The 16,893-nt window shown below is 42.0% G+C and overlaps 2 protein-coding genes across 3 annotated transcripts in view; both read left to right on the forward strand.

The window, feature by feature from the left end:
- LOC111623970 (tankyrase-like protein) overlaps window positions 1–1,369 on the forward strand; it is a 70,374-nt gene extending 69,005 nt beyond the window's left edge. Inside the window, exon 46 of the mRNA XM_023366711.1 lies at window positions 60–1,369. Within this exon, the coding sequence (XP_023222479.1) occupies window positions 60–208 (149 nt within the window). The 3' untranslated portion in view covers window positions 209–1,369. The remainder of the gene's footprint in view (window positions 1–59) is intronic.
- Window positions 1,370–5,130: 3,761 nt separating this feature from the next.
- LOC111623972 lies at window positions 5,131–16,605 on the forward strand. 2 transcript variants are annotated; one of them, XM_023366715.1, is made up of 31 exons: window positions 5,131–5,187; window positions 5,276–5,339; window positions 5,416–5,504; window positions 7,421–7,740; window positions 7,807–7,911; window positions 7,974–8,261; window positions 8,336–8,539; window positions 8,597–8,774; window positions 8,848–8,973; window positions 9,210–9,397; window positions 9,474–9,782; window positions 9,844–10,011; window positions 10,427–10,686; window positions 10,755–11,007; window positions 11,532–11,820; window positions 11,883–12,058; window positions 12,122–12,366; window positions 12,428–12,521; window positions 12,594–12,749; window positions 13,265–13,568; window positions 13,631–13,877; window positions 13,939–14,110; window positions 14,179–14,401; window positions 14,471–14,605; window positions 14,679–14,851; window positions 14,929–15,097; window positions 15,159–15,200; window positions 15,270–15,345; window positions 16,080–16,123; window positions 16,193–16,426; window positions 16,487–16,605. In XM_023366715.1, exons 1-31 carry the CDS (start codon window positions 5,145–5,147, stop codon window positions 16,552–16,554), a joined length of 5,442 nt encoding a protein of 1,813 aa, XP_023222483.1. In that variant the 5' UTR covers window positions 5,131–5,144; the 3' UTR covers window positions 16,555–16,605. The 2 variants fall into 2 exon arrangements, with proteins under 2 accessions (XP_023222483.1, XP_023222484.1); XM_023366716.1 differs by having other exon boundaries at window positions 12,431–12,521.
- Window positions 16,606–16,893: the final 288 nt, after the last annotated feature.

The following is a 16,893-nucleotide window of genomic DNA, read 5'->3' on the forward strand; positions in this document are numbered from 1 at the left end:
ATGCGAGTGATCAAAGTGCGCTCTTCTAACTGGAGGTGTGTTTTTTTTTCTCGTTTCAGGATGTAGGTGGCCGGTGGGTCCGGCGGTCGACGACTGGGAGGAAGACGGCCGCGACCGATGCCCCGGCGGATACCTGCGCTACAGCGAGTACGTCGCCTTCGACCCCTCGCGGATCTGCCTGAGATATTTGGTGCAGTTGCGGGACTGAAGAGCGCGCGCTCCGGTACGTCGCCCGATCGAGTCGTCCCCCGACGCGCTCCCCGGACCAAACGCTCCGCCGCGTCCGACGTTCGTCGTCGTCGTCCCTTTAATACCCGCCGCGACGCGGACGACGCGCTTCCATCTTAAAGAGAGCCGTTTTTAAGAAAAGTTCTAGATACTTTATTCGCTACCCGTTTATAACAGTTTACCGTACGAAACGTTTTCCGTTTATAAGGTTATTCCCAGATTATATATATATATACATACATAAATATATATATATATATACACACATACACACAGACTCGCACACGCGCGACGTACACGTCGGTACGCGGGTCGGCGGCCGCCACGCTTCCGCCGCGCGGCCGATGCCGGCGATATATATTTTTTTATGTTTCCGACTTTTAAAAGAGAGCGAGGGGGCGGCGGAGCCCCTTCCGCCCCGCCGCCTCCGGCCCCGTCGACCGGCCCGTCCGGAAGCGCCCCGCCGGGCGCGTTCCGACGCCCCTCCGCCCCCGGGGCGGTCTTACGCCGACCACCTCGGAGCGCGCGCGCGTCGTCGATTTTACTCTGTACAGATCTTTACACACCGGAGTCGTTTTCGTCGCGTGGAAAAACAAAAGTGACGTCGCTCTACCCAACGAACGCCCCCCGCAAGGTTATAAATACGAATATATATATAAATAAATGAATATAAATATATATATATAAATATACGCTTAATATATTCCCCTTCCCGTTCCGATCTTATTATATCCCGCGGTCCGGGCGGGAGACTCCGGGTCCCCCGCAGTTTCCGTCGGACCGCCCTCCGCCCCTTCCGGTTCCCGCCGGGAAGGAAGGGCGCCACCTTTTAAAAAACGTTTCCGCAATAACGAAGAACAGAACGAGAAGACGAAACCGACGGGAACACGACTCGTCGCTTCCGTTTCGTCGCTCGTCGCCACACGATTTTTATAACAGGGTATCGGAATTAATCGTAAATCTGTGCAATAAGATTCAAGTGTGCAGACCGTGAGAACTCCGAGGGACAAAAACAAAACCACGTTTAACTTTTTTTGATGTCACGACGATTTTATATAATGACTGTAAACTTAAATGAACATATTGTGACAAATGTACAAATCACTGTTAATATGTTTCAATAAATCATCGAAAAGATACATGTTCCGGTTGCCGTCTCTCCTCTCTCCGTTACGCTCGAAGTGGCGGAAGTTAGTGCGTTACGCGTGGTAGAAGAGTCTCTCTTGTTACGCCGGAAACCGAGAAGGCGGGCGCGTATTCAGATGGAAATTTAATTTAACGCGTGCCTTGTTTCCGCCGCTACCCGGTTTTACGCGCGTGTTCCCGCTGTAATGCTGCCCGGAACTAGATGGTGTTCGAGGCCCATAACGAAGGGTCCACCGGCCGATGTTTTTTAATAAAATATTTCTTCGAAAATGTCTGTAGTCGACATTGTATGCAGGGGGCCCTAATTCTGATCTTCCTTGGCCTCACGAAGCCATAAAGCGTAGGATGCGCGTCTGGCAGCGAATGACGCTTCCAAGATCGGTCTGGAAGACGAGTTATGCGACAGAAACAATGCGTCACGAGTATTGTTTTCTTTGTATTCGAAAATAAAGATTATAATAACGAGAACAAAGGATTGCTCTCGATGTTGCGACAAGTTCAACTCTTTAATCGTGATTGCAGACGGCGGAGAGACGAATGAAGAGTCGCGTTATTTCGATAAAACGCGTCTAAAACGGAAACCTTCCGAAGCAGTAGAAATATTCGGTACCGTGCAATTCCGGCTTACACAGATTCACAATGTATTTAATCAAGGTACGTTTATAATAAAACGTAACTATTCATTCGCTAGTTACGTCGTCGTAAAAAGTCGTTATATACGAACAACCCAGGATTTAACCGCCCCTCTATAAGAATAGAAATACTGTAATTGAAATGCTTTTGTAACCTGTGGTCTAAGGACAAGTAAGAACGCCCTGAAAAGATAAACCCTGTGCATTCCGAGGACATTTTCAAATGCATATTATATAGCTCTACAGTGAAATCTGTTTAAATCGGAATCATACGGTACTGAATATATATTTACCTGTTTGGCATTGTTTCTGTTTCGAAGTGTCACCGGTTCATTCGGGTTCCGTTTTGAACAAGTTTTGCTGTCTGGCATTAATTTTGGAACGATGGAATAAGGAAACGCAACGCGTGAATCATCTGCCAAGAGGGATGTCTCTATGGGAACTGGTGGACATGCGTGGAAGAAATTCACATGGTGTGCCGGATGCGAACCCCCTACACCAAATCCCGCAAACTCAAAACGATAAAGTGGTGATCGCTGTAGTTGTTGGAAGTGCCACCAGGTTCGCTTTTTGACATCTGCGACAGAATTAGTAACATTGTGGTATTGTCGGCAATCCTGTGTCAAAAAGGAAGGAATCGCCCAGAAGTTGAAACCCATCCCGTTGATTGGATCTTTCGATTGCTGTAAACCTTCTCCCAGATAGCCACTTCGAATTAAGTAGAACCCTCTTCGGAATTAACCACGAATTTTGTGTTGGTTTTTCTTTTGTTGATACGTGTTTTTAGTCATACCTAACACTAGTCGTTTCTTTCGTATTCTCGGTTTTAAAAGCTCAGAAAGAGCAGGTTCGTTGCTCTATAGGGCTATGCGCATTATCCGGGAACTCGAGATTTTTACTATCCGTAGTGGAACCTTCGAGACAAAACGTTTAAGAAGGGAACAAAAGCTACTCACGTGAATTGTCTTCCCTTTAACATTACTGTTGCTATCACGTTAACAGCAACCTGTTCCTATTCTGTTCGAATGTCTTCTTTACCATCTCCACACATTTTCGGTTCCCCGCTCTTCTCTACTCAACACTAATGGTGGAAAACGGTCGATGGTTCGCTTCTTCCCCCTTTCGACGGGGAATTCCGAAAGTAGACCAATGACGAAAGGGAAATCCGAATTCCGGTTAAGGGAAATTCCTGACATCGATCCAGGATTGCTGTAAAAGATCGAATTTTATCCGGGTAAAGTGTTTCCGGTGGCGTCACAAGTAGATTTTTCTCTCTAACGAGGGAGATCGCCCGTGAAAAATTCATCATCCTGTTGTGTGTGTGTGTTAAGGAACAACATTGTATACAATAAACGATAGCTTCTCGACAGCCTACAAAATCGGATCCTTATGGATTGATTGGATTTAATGGATAAGGCAACGCAACACGCGGATCTGCCGATGATTGGTTCGTATTTAAGTGTTAGGCACGTGAAGAAAACCCCGAAAACTCCGTTGGTGGTGTTCAAACCCCCGCCAACAATCGAGCGTGGTGCTAAACGGAAAAACCACAAGTAATGAGAATTAGCTATTGTAAGGAGTAATTTTTCGCCATAAAGAAGGGAAGACCCCTTCTTTTATACCATTGTTGCTATCACGGTTTATAAATATCCTGTTCTATTCTCCTTGAATATTTCCAAATTCTGTTCTTCTCCATGTTGACCCGCTCCTCAATATACAACACTTTAATGGTGGAGAATGTTTCCGGACGGGTCTATGGTTCGCGTCCAGAAAATGCCCGTTTCAACGGATGGTGATGTTTTCTCGGGTTTTTTCACCTGTTTAACACTAAACAAAATCAAATTTCCCACAGAAAGTCCTCGCGACAGGCACTTCTCCTTGGCGGATCGCCCATCTTCCTGCCCACGGTGGCGGGAAAACGGGCAGAAATATCAGCACCTGTGCTTAATGAATTAATCAATTCGGTAGACTAGATTCAATAAGGCCACAGACGCGATTAAGAAAGTATTCAGAATTTATCTCGATTATTCGGGAGACCGCGCCGTTTAATCGAGACAAGTGGCACGATTGTGACGTATGACTGGCAGGCCTGTTTTCTCGGAATCCGCGCCAATTCAGGAGGTATAGTATTCTGGTTACAGCGCATTATGGACAATAGAGGACCTCTCACAAACTGAAGCGTAAAGGGCACAAGTGGAGAAAGTTTTCTATCAATTGTTTTCTTCATAGAAATCGGGGCACGACATTGGGTGCATCTACGTGACAAACAGTTAAGTAAGACAATGACACAGTTCGTTCTATAAACAGTATTCTCCGTGCAATGTCAATGCACAATATGGTGGAAAATTACTTATCATACATAATTTTCCATTACACCAGGTTTTTCTATTTAGCGCCACACTAAATAGAGGTCTCGCTATACATAATTAGATACAATTTCGGTTTGTTGGGAATTTCGCCCGTAACCTGGTATTGTTGGACCTTGATGTAACGAATCCACGGGAGCGATGGTTCGTTAATACACAGTGTTACACTATCCGAAGATACCATACAATCAGAAAATTAAATTGGTACATTTATATTGTGTAAATACCACACGAGAAACACAGGAACGAAAAATCTCCGTCTAGTGGCCATTCCGCTTACTAACATATTAATTAACTACCATTTCTAATCGGACAGATGTTTGGGAACCAGAGGATTTGGTCCATTATTTCCAAAATCCTTATATCGGGGTCCGAATCTAGTTGAATAGAACCACATCTGAGATAAGATACCCGTATTACTCCTTATGGATCGATACTGTTCTTAACATAGAAATTGTCTATATTTTCAACTGGACACCCATTTATTCTTTGTTTACAATATATTTTATACACCTGTATATTATTTCTACGCGTTGAAATGTTGTGTTACGATAATCTTGAAAGTCGGCACGCGCTCATCGATCGCTTTAAATGGCGATAAAACGGGTAATCCGCGATAGAGACATGAATTATTTATAACAGAGATCACCTTCAAAAATCTGCGATGCATATCTCTACAGTGGGTGAAGTCACGCTTGGCGTAGGTAACCCTGGCAACTGTGCATAAACATACCCACGCACCCTTTTTGCATCTTCAGTTACGATAGAAACTATGAAGAAACTGGTGGCATCCGTTCTTCTCCTCCTGTTTCCAGGTGCCCTTTTTTTTATTTTTTATTTTTTTCCTTTATTTTCTACTACACTGGCTTTAAACACCAGAGATTAACGTGATCTTCTTTACAGTTTCTTTGTGTGTGGAGTTGTGTGTACAATACGATAAGAGTTGCCTCCAAGAGAACTGCCAGAGGTGAGGCAAACTTGCATGTTATATAACGCATTGTATGAGTTATACTTTAAGGTTGTATTAAAGTTTTTACTTTCAGATCGATACCCTGTTATCACGGCTTTTGTGACGTGGCAGGAAAATGCGTCTGCGATGCCTGTTACCATGGAGATAGTTGCGACGTATACGGTCAGTTATTTCTGTTCCCATCTTAAATACCTATATTTATAAGTGTAGAAAACAATAGAGATTTTGAGATTTGCTTGGGAATTTCTATATTCGGTCCAGGACACGAGAGATTAAATCATGTTGCAAAGACATAACTCCAGCTATAAGTTACATGATTTGCAACCACATGACAAATATTTTGCTTCATACAAATTAGTGCGATTTTTTACAATCGAACTTACAATAACGGCCGTTTTTACGTTCCCATCGGTGTCCGTTATTCGGAGGTTCAATTATGATATGAATTCGAACTATCTTCTCTGGTTGTTAGTTCCTAATCACACACAACGTTCGTAAAATATTCCCACAAATAAAAAGTCAGGTGATCATGCGAGCCATTGTGCAGTTTACAAGATCCGATCCACCTTCAATTAAAGGGCCCATTTAAATAATTTACCACAATTCGTGCGTGGTGGGGTTCCAGGCCATTAACCGAATCCACATTTTTTGCTTTGTATGATACTTCGTCTCATAAACTCCAGAAAGTTTTGCCCGTTTACACAGAAAACATAAGAACCCGTTGATGCAGCATTATATGTTACACTGCTGCGATGTCGAGCGTCCATTTCACTATACCACCGAAGATTCACACCTAACCATTAACTGCACTAGCGCCCTTGAAGTCTAACATTTTTTATCACGATCTCTTGCAGGATGCGTATATTTTCGAGTTCTTCCGGTGGATTGATTAAAATGCACCATTCCGTGTACACCCAATCTTGTGGGCGTATGTGATAAACTGTTCTATTTTTTTTTTATTTTGTGTAATTCAAACTATATAGGAAATTAGATTTCGTATTGATTTTTTGTGTTTAAAATAGAAGCAGGTTCGTACGGGTATTTTCCTCGCTTCGTGGCTAATTCACTGGAACTCCCAACTCCTGCAGCACCAATCTCTTGCGCCAAAGATTTTGATTTTGTCGTGATCAATACGATTTTGACAATGATCAATTTTGTCATGATCAATACAGATCAAGATATTGGAGAGCCGCGTCTTTACTTTGTGGCTCGTATGCGTCACGTTATAATTACGCAATTTTAGTACGTTCTACTGATTTATTTTTTTATCATTATGCAATTCCAATACAGACAAACCTCAGAACAACAGACACGTAAAAATGGCCGTCGTTTGGAGGCTGTTTTGTATGCATTTCAAAAATGGCCGCGGTTTAGAGATGGTCGTTATTGGAGGTTCGATTATATACACGCGCCTGCACACACACACATAAATGCATACACATATATATCCTTTCCTATTGGAAAGTTATCGTCATCTACTCGGTATGACACCAAAAAGGGTTTATGAAAAATTACGACGGTGTTACACATTCAAAAGCATAACATGTTATAATTATTTGTGGGTCATTCTGCGTCAATTGTGCAAACCCCTATGCTCGACCCCCTCCAGTTTTGTTCAAACTCCACAGTAAAAATGGTTAGAATATCGAAATACGGTTCCAGTTGTACACTATCGACTTTCACCTCAATTTATGGAAAGGTTATGTTATTTCGATAAATGTGGCTAACACAGCCAAATTTACAGCAAAAAACTGTCCGAGGTCGCCAAATTTGAAAGCGCAATCTTGCTTCGACGATGCACACTTAGGAGGACAATTTGAGCATTTGTGCATGGAGAAGAACGGAGCAATCTCCAAATTCAGGAACCAGAAAACATTCAACCTTAATATTTTGCAGATTTTAGTTTGAGTTTCTAAGCTATCTTATTGCGAAGTTTGAGCAAACTTGCAAAGGGTAGAGCCCGGTTTGAACAGTTTGAATTCACGGTTATCGATGCCATTAAGCACCCGAAAACGAAACATAACTTGTAGCTATTGTTATTTGGCTGGCATATGACATTTCTGGTTAAATTTTAACAGTGGATAAGTACATGCCCTCATTTTATTCGACCGAAGACGAGGTCTACATAGAAGATCCTTGGGTTGCCACCCCCGTTTACCACGCTCAAGCTTTCGATAACGATTACGACAGTACCTGCGCTCGAAATGAGGTCCGATGCGATTGTTCCCTTATCTTTTACTACTTGGTGGACGAGAAGGAATTCTTCTCTATCAACAACGTAACGGGTGAAGTATACATCAAAGAGCCCGTGGGCCTTCTTTCTGTAGGAATTTACACCATTCTCGTCGAAGCCAAAGGATTGAATCACGAATGGGATACGGCCAGTGGAGTCATTCAGGTACGCAACGTGACTTTTGTATCTATAATGTTATGGCACAGATTTATTACTTTACTTCTCGTGCAGGTGACGTTTTATTTGAGCAACGACATTTGGACGGATCAAGAACAAATCACTAAGAACGTGATGAAGAACGCGTCTAACGTCCCCCTAATCAGGCAAAAGAGAGAAGTAAGCATTTAAAAGCGCTTAACTTATTGTAAAATCCTTCAAAAATTAATCCTTTTCTGTAGGATTCGGTCAACAACCAGATGACGTCCTTCGAATTAAGCAAAATAGAAGGCGAGGAAGAGAAAATGGAAATAGGGAAAACCGTTTGTTACAGCTTGGCTATAAAAGTGCCCAAAACCGAAAAACTGGACGTCATTGTTGAGATATTTACCAAACAGATCAACAATAACAGTTACCTCCCCACTTTTGCCTTGTGCAAAGTACAAATCAAACCGTCTGGTGATGCCATTTCGTACTCCCAAGAGAAACCCCACATCAGGATGATTCTCAGCGACCACATTAACACAGTAGTAAGTGTTTCTCTTTGGTGTTCTATGCACTTTTAGATACGATTTTTATGTAGAAATTATGTGTAATCGCGTAGTACGATCGTGCCGTGATCGATTTTGGATACATCAGTAACACTGCAGACGAAAGCCAATTGGAAGTGACGTTTTGCATCGCTCAAATAAGAAATCTCGACACTACTTACAATCAGAAACATTTCGTCACTGCAGGGGCGGAATATGACCAAGAAAACTACGTTTGGGTGGGGCAGGCGGAAGTCATTCCAAATGAAGTGGAAAAAGTAGGTGCTCCCTTACTTACCGATCTGTGTTCCTTTCAGTAACATCACTTTTGTTAGTCTGCAGACGTTCCCGAAATAGTAACAGAAGTAACTGGTCCTACTGAAATTGCCTTGGATTCGGCTGGGGTGTATTATCTAGATTCCTGGATCAGCATTCGTTCCTCCAACGTCACAGTAGAGGTTCAATTAAACGACACGGAAACCATTTTAACGGTTGGTCACTTGGGAGTAATGCGTAAGTACGGAGCAAATTTTCGAAAAAATAGTTCTGTTTCCCGAAACTCATCGAATCGTTACGTCTATGGTAGAATTTGGGGAGTACTACGTCTGTGTTCCACAAGATATATACTACTATAATGCTAGTTACACGGGTTCCGAGAAGACGTGTCTCAACACCAAAGCCAAACTGGAATTGGGGTTAGTTACTAATATAGGTGAGTAACGGCGCTCGAAGTTGGGGTATAGGGTAGCCATAATTAAAGTTTTTCCATTCAGAGCACTGTGTAGCTGTAACCAATAAGTAGATTGACACCATAATTTGTATACAGATTATGCAAAGGAAAATCCGCTTATTGGTTACAGCTACACAGTGCTCTGAATGGGAAAACTTTAATTATGGCTACCCTGTATTTCAAATTGCAGATTGACTAGAAGTGAGATACACTTTCAGGTCCATTGGATAAACAAATAAAAGACGATGGTAACAAGATCCGTTTTACGTTCGCCGTTTACGCCCCTAACATACCCTCTAATATTGGTAAAAAGGTCGACATCTCGGCAGGTATTTTGATAGGGGAGGAGAAAGTTTGGTCTTCAATTATCTCTGTTACCATTAAAGAAAGAGAAGATGAGCCTCGGGTAAGTTACAGTTATGCTACTTCAGAGTGTTTTCGAGTCGGCACGAAAAATAAACGTGGCAGTTTCTTCATCGCAGCCTAAACTGCACGCGGTGGACACCAAAATTTATCCCAAAGAAGATCAAACGGCAGCTGTGGGCAGTTTGATGTCCTATATTCTTCTCACTACGCTAGACGGCGTGGGAGGTTATTTTAATTACGTGATTAAAGTAGTGGTTCCGAAAGAAGGCGGCAAAATACAGATGGAACCTTGCGGTGCCAGATTGCTGAAAGCGGTAGACAGCTTTAACGTTCCTTACGTTCCTTGCGATGTGGACATAGAACCGGAGTACGACGGAGATCAGACGTTTCTTATTAAATTGAACAGGCTACACGTCACAGATCAGGTGAGTAACAGTTAATTTTTCAGTCGATCCTCTGTAGTAACCGAATACAATTTTTTCTTAGCATTCTCCCGCCAAATCCAACGATTCTCTGATCATGTCCGAGTTGATAGTGAAGATTTCGACTCACGATCACTCCGTGTCCGGAAGCAAACTACAGATGACAGTTTCGGTGGAGTCTTCTAAAGACTTTATTGATGTTCCTGTAGGGCAAGTCGAGATCATAGAAACGGTGCGTAAACTCTTATCTATTCTAAAATTAACTTATTAAATATTGTAGTTTAGAAATGATTCCATGCCCAATTTCATTTGTATGCCCGCTGCCCGACCCATACAAATGGAATCGTGATTCAACTTAAAGCGAGTTTTCTTTCGATCGTGGTCATAAGTTGAAGCAGCGACTAATATACTGTGCCGTTCACACGGTACAGTAACTAATGTACAGTGTGAACGGCACAGCAGATTAGTTGCTGTTGCCATTAAGTAATCGTAGTACTTAAAACTAATCCTTTTCAACACTGTGATAGTCAAATCTCCGATAACGACCGTCGGTGGCCTTTATTCGGAGGTTCGACTAAATTTCATTTGAATTTTAAAGGTCAATTCGTAAGTTTATTTGGCTGTAATTATTTTTATCTTAATTTTAGAAAAGTCAACCAGTTCCTTCTGTCGAGATAAAAAATGCAGTGTCTTGGGAACTGTTACACGAAGGAGGAGCCATCGCTTTTGACGTAGTGGTCACCATCACCCCCTCAATCGGCTATGGAGATTTGTTCTTCGAAGCGGCAGGAGACGAAGATTCTATTCTTCAGATATGTATGATCGAACTTACCGACGTTGGCTCCCATTTACCTTGCCTGGGAATGCATAGGGATGACGTCAATCGCAATATCACCTACAGTTTAGTGTAAGTCTGGTTACCTTACTTGAAAAACCCGAAACACCAACATTTCTTATAGTAATTCTTGTATTTAGAAATTCCGAATCGACATGCCTGAAGAGCAACAGAGCAGCCATGAAAGTGGGAGATGTCGGAGCTGTCAACAGAGATAAACAAGGGGATAGAAACGCTTTCGTCATTAAAGTGGTAGCTTCTTTACCCACTTGTTCCGAATTCGATGACGAGACAGACTACGAACTGACTGTTGGTTTAACTATCGGTACCAGATCTATGTGGGCCTCTGAAGTTAAATATACTTCAACTATTCAAACTTCAACTATTCCGGAAGTAATACTCACTTTTTGTGTGTTAAATTCAAACTTTTTAACTCTACTGGGTGTCCCATAAGTCACGCACATGTTCGATGCGAGTAACGTGGAGTTTTCCGGATATTCTTATGTATCTAACTTCAGTTTCTCGCAAAAAGTCCTCTTGGGTGGCATCCCTTCTTGGCAGAACAAACACATGTTGCATTGCCGTATTCCATCAAACCAAACCACACAGATATTCAGACAGGCGATCCAATTATTCCACAAACAAGTGTCACGGCATGACATCGTTGCGACCAGTTGCGAAACAGTGGTCCATGCGAAATTGGTGTTCGTTCTGCTCCCTTTGCGGTTGAACTCTTCTACTGTGCCACATGACAACCATTAGGATGATCTCGTGCATTAACACCTACCTAAAACGGAAAACCTCATTACATTACAATTATCCCATTGTGCATGACTTATGGGACAACTTGTATATCCGCTAACAAACAAGTATGCCAAAAATTGGGGAGTTCTTCAATATGTTTCTTTGTTCTTCAGGAGAAGAAGCCTTTCGTCAACGTAGACGTAACATCAGAAGGCGTAGCTCCCGGTTATCCGGTCGAAGTAGTGATAACCATCAATACAGCTCCAGATTCCATTGGCCAGTATAAAATTATTCTGAGAGCAGAAGAAGAAGATAGTAGCGTGTGTATTCTTCGCGTCAAGGCTGCAGGAAAGAATATGCCTTGTGTCGAATTCGAAACTCCCTCTATATATATCCCTCACACCAATAAAGATAAAGGAATAAAAGAAGCGAAAATACAGTTTTCTGCACTTTCCAATATAGGTAAGTCAAAGATGGCGACGACGCCATCTTTGATTTGTTGCCATATTTGTTTCTAATTTCAGGAACATCCGAGTCGAATCAGACGTCGGAGGAAAATGCTTTACAGCTGCAAGCCATGGTCAAATTATCGAAACAAGCCAAAAATGATCAGGAATTGAATTGGAAAGTGGATTATGGGAGTGGAGAAGCGAATGGAGAAATTACCATTCCTCTGAAAACTGATTCCGTCCCGCAAATGGTAAGCTAAGAAACGGGAATTGTAAAGAATAACAAGAGTAATGCTTCAATTCCAATTTTTCAGTATGGAGATGATCCAAGAGCTGCCAATCTAACTCTCACTCCTAGTATCGAAGCAGCTATTGGGGCACCACAGTTTGTAACACTGGATCTAGAATTAAACGAATTCTTCTTGGCACCCATCACTGTCAAAATTATGAATCCGGATAGTTCGAAGCATCCCTACGACGTATGTTTGGCCGGTATCACGACTATAGGTGTGAATTATCCGTGTTTGGCACCTTCTACCGTTGTCACTCAAATTCCCGCGTAAGTAATTTGCAACATTGACACGTGATCTTTGTGTTTCTTACAATATCCATTCTTCCAGTAGCTCGGAAAGCAATTATAAGGATTCTGCAGACATTCGTCTAGGAACGGTGTGTAATTCCTACATCGATAGAGAAAACTTCTCTGCAAATTTGGTAAGTGATATTTTACTCTTGAAATATTCAGAAAGTGGTAAAAGTGATCGGGATCCCGTTCCCTTTACGTAGATACAACTTAAAGTTGCCCTCTACTTAAAACAAGAAGTAAATGTGGGCGATGACATTCGTGTGGCCATTCAGATTGTCCTCGGCAATAGAACCATCACAAATTTGCCACAACTGAGTAGCAAAGCTGTAAAGAGTATAGAAGATGTAAATCCACCCGTAAGTTCCGAATTTTCATGCATTTTTATTATATTTAAGCACAATGTGGCCACAATTTAAGTTTTCTTTTTCGGAGCACTCTGCACCTGTAAGCAATAATAGGATCAACACCAAAATTTGTATACAGACTAAGCAAAGTATAAGGGGTGCTTTGGCATATATTGGAATATGGTTCATAATAGAAATGTTGCAACTTTGGCAGTCTCAAAGGATCATATTACACAATAAGTTCTAATCATCACTGGAGAGCAGTTGTGGTCAGCTGTAGAAAAGAAGGAGGCACAGGTTATGAAATAAAAAGCCCTTTACAATATGACGTCGGATCAGTGCTTCGAAAGGTGATGCTGGTTGCACTCGGGTCTAACTTGGCATCTAAAACAAGGAATGTTAGAGGAAACATACGAGGAAAAAATAAACAGCTGTACAGTGCTCTGAATAGGAAATGTTTAATTATGGCCAACTTGTATTATACAAGTCCAGCTAATTGGTCGCGTGCACCATCGAAAATCTTTCAGGACGAAGTGGTAGTGAAACCCAGTGATGGCGAAAACATTCCCATTAAAGTCCGTCAGCGCGTTTGGGTAACCTACGAAATTACCATTCCTCCCCATTCTATTATGAAAGTGTCCGTCAGAGTCAAGGCACCCATCAAGGAACGTCGAGCAGTCTTCACACTTCATCAATTGCGACTAGTGTCCGGTGGTAAAAACCTTCCTTGCCCATTAGCTTCGGGGGAAGTGGAGTACCGACTCTTATCGAATGTGCCCACTGCCCAAAACGACACAATAGAAGCAGATTTGGGATATTTTGGAAATTTAGGTACGAAGTAGTTAATGTCGCGATGACGTGAGATTATCCGAAACTAATCCCAAAATTAACAGGAGTTACGCACGTGAATAATGCCGAAGGAGAGGAGGACGACGATAAACTTAAAATTGAGGTTTTGGTCGAGTTGGCCGATCATCCCGAAAGCGAGCACGGATCAGTCCATATGGTAGATTGTATTGCAATCATCAATGGGGTGGAAGGTAAAGCGCAGCAACCTTTCGTAATCGAGCGCACTGGTGAGGAGAAAGCGGATCTGACCGCTGAAGTCATTGTAGATGACAGTAAAACATTCCAGAGTGGGTACGTAGGATTCCATTTTAAACTAGATTTAGGAACGTGACTTAAAGGATTTCTCTTTCAGTGACGTCATACAGATGTACGCATATTTGAAACACAGCAATGTATCTCTAGCCGAGCCTTATGATATCACGTTGCGTCTGTATATCCCTCCTTACGTCGTTTTCAATACGGAAACCAGTTGGAACCCTATTAAACTAACTATAAAAAACGAATCGGGAGGACTGGATATCGTGGTAAGTGTTTTCTAGAAAATAAATTTTACGTATTTTTTTGCTGGTTTTAATTATTTTACTTCGCGTAGTTCCCCCTTCTGACCTTTCCAGACGAAGTTGAAGTTAATTTCACGGTGTTAGCCGATCCTCATAAGCAAAGGAAGCATGGTAAAGGTGTCATAACCGCCACAACCCCCTACAGAATTTTGTGTCGTCAGACTCTTCGGTCTCAACCTGTGCAAAATCCACCCAAAGATGGTCTTTTCGATTGTTCTCAGATGAGCCATCTCCTTTACAAGATTAACAGCGCGGGTGAGTTTAACACCACAACTTTGCCCTCCCTTCCTCCTTAAATTCTAATTCCTTTAAATTCTTTGTCAGCTTGCAATGACAAACTGGGATTGGACGATCCAGCAATCATAGAAAACTGTCAATTTACCGCTTCTTCGGCAGCCAGCAAAGAATGGGCACCGTATTACGCTCGAGTAGTTACAGGAGGAAAGGATACGGGAAAAGGTTATAAAATAATTTGTGCGCCCATAGAATATTGTTGCCACAGTAACACTTAAAATAATGTTTGCCCTTTTAGCCTGGTCTCCACCCGTGCGAACTGGACCATGTCAGCATTATCTTCAGGTGGACTTCTTGCGTAACGTTCGAGTAGGTTCGGTAGTTCTTCAGAGAATCGATGGGTTACGCCACGTTACGGAATTTAAATTCTTGTATAGTAAATCCGGCATCGATTGGATTCTGGCCATTCAGGTATCTTTGCATTTAATTCGAGATGTGGCGCGATAAAAGAGGAGGAGTAAAACGAAATTGCAAACTGTTCCATGCAGGCAACAACTAATTATCAGGATGATTTGTCGACTACAGAACTAACCATGCCCGTTGTGGGCCGTTTCTTCAGATTAGTTGTGCTAAAAAATAACGATCCGACTGATCTGAGCAAGAACGTCGGTGTCAGAATGGAATTATACGGATGCGTTGTGGATAAAGATATTTTTGGTGAGTACTTCACGAGGAAGTTTCAGTAAATCTTAATTTATTAAATTTTACTGGTTTCTAGTTAGGTGCGGTTCGGATGATACTTGGTATACCGATGATCTAAGTAAGTTAATTTTCGTTTTATGGCTTCAACCGTAAGTTTCCGTTATACCGTTTCTTCTTTCTGCAACAGAGAAAGTCGGACGACACATGGTCTTGGATACAGAATTGGAAAGAATATATTTCTGCGATGCTAGAGACGATCCCAAGTAAGTGTATTTACTGAAAATTTTGTTAGTAATTTCACTTCGGTCTTGTGTTGCGAGGTGCCCATTCATTCGTAAAACAACCCAAGTTCTCAAGACGTTCTCATTGCTTTGCGAGATAAGACCGACCGTCATCTTGCAGATCAATACCAAGTGAAGTCTTTCAAAATACGCGTGAAAATCGAATGACGTAGTAATCTCTTTCTTCAATAATCTATTTAATAAGAATACTTGCGGATATCATAAGCGATCCATCATGGATTCTGTAGCCAATACAAGGAAGCTGTTAAGTTATGGCAACGCAACACTTGGGCGATGCCTTCCGGGAGGTCTTTTTAAGGGAAACTGGCCCCTATTTAGGCGTTACAGACGTGGAGAAAACCCGGAAAACTTCACGTGGCCAGCCCGTCCGAAAGAGGCGCGAACCCACGACCGAACTCCCAGTGTTCAGAGTACGAAGGCCACTGGTGGGCACTTGCAAGGAAGAACCTCTCCAAACTCTTCACGAAAGTGATTCTAAATTATTGCTACAAGGTTCGTAACCAGAGGGAGGACAAGTTAGAGAACTTAATCCTGCAAATCAATGAGCCTTCTTGATTTCGTGAAGAGTTTAGAGCGGATGTCCCTAGTTCTCTTATAATCTTTCATACAGAAAACCTTATAGAATGAGTGGTTATTACGTCATATATTCTACACCTGTATTTGGAAAGATCAACTAATAGATTTTCATTTTTCAGTAAGAAAATGTGCTATTCTTCCGACGACGGAATCAGCTGGAACAGTAAGTCCAACAAATTACAGTTTGCAAACTTAAGTGACTCGAAATAACGTATATCAAATATTTCTTCAGTACTTCCCTGGAACATAGGAAGCCTTTTGGGTTACGATTCCGAAACGAGACTAGTTTACGCAGTGGACGACAGAAACTGGGCTTACATGGCCACCAACGACAGTCTGCATTGGACTTTTGTCAAGAAAACCGACATGGGCAATATTCGGGGCCGAAACAGTTTTAAATCCAGAGTCAACATCCCTTCTGTGACGCAAAAGGAACTAGGAACCGTCTCCGCTGGAAAATGGAAAGGTAAGTTCCACAGTGAGGATTTAAAGAGTAAATCGTATGTTTATCCTCTTTCTTTTGCAGCTACTGTAGATTCCTTGAATTACGAAGGACACGCCCGAGTCAAATGGGACCTGTGTTGCTCCACTTGATTTTCTACGTCATACGAATCCTATTAAGATAAATCGCCGCTTGTTTCGTTGTAAAATTAAAAATTTGTTGAAAATTTAGTGTTTGTGGTTATTTAAATGTGTTTGACCCCTTTATTAATACGTAATAAATTTATGCTGTGTTAAAAATAATATGTAATAGAGTAGTAAGAGAATAGAAGAAATTATCCATATTAGTTGAATACGCTCTTCCATTCGGGCACCCACCATTGGCCTAATGGATAAAACCATTGAACACTGGTAGTAGTCGTGGGTTCGCGCCTGATCAGCTGGAGTTATCCGGTTTTCTTCGTGCTAGTAAAGTTCTGCGCCGCACCGGTA

This window comes from Centruroides sculpturatus, unplaced genomic scaffold (assembly GCF_000671375.1).
Source record: "Centruroides sculpturatus isolate CEXI.00-Female unplaced genomic scaffold, Cexi_2.0 scaffold382, whole genome shotgun sequence".
Classification (NCBI taxonomy): Eukaryota; Metazoa; Arthropoda; class Arachnida; order Scorpiones; family Buthidae; genus Centruroides; species Centruroides sculpturatus.

Excerpts from the sequence above, each read along its gene's own strand:
- LOC111623972 (XM_023366715.1), top strand. The coding sequence starts at position 5,145 with ATGAAGAAACTGGTGGCATCCGTTCTTCTCCTCCTGTTTCCAG. Across the intron at positions 12,367-12,427 it reads GTTGTCACTCAAATTCCCGC|TAGCTCGGAAAGCAATTATA; the intron begins GTAAGTAATTTG and ends CCATTCTTCCAG. Across the intron at positions 12,522-12,593 it reads AAAACTTCTCTGCAAATTTG|ATACAACTTAAAGTTGCCCT; the intron begins GTAAGTGATATT and ends CCCTTTACGTAG.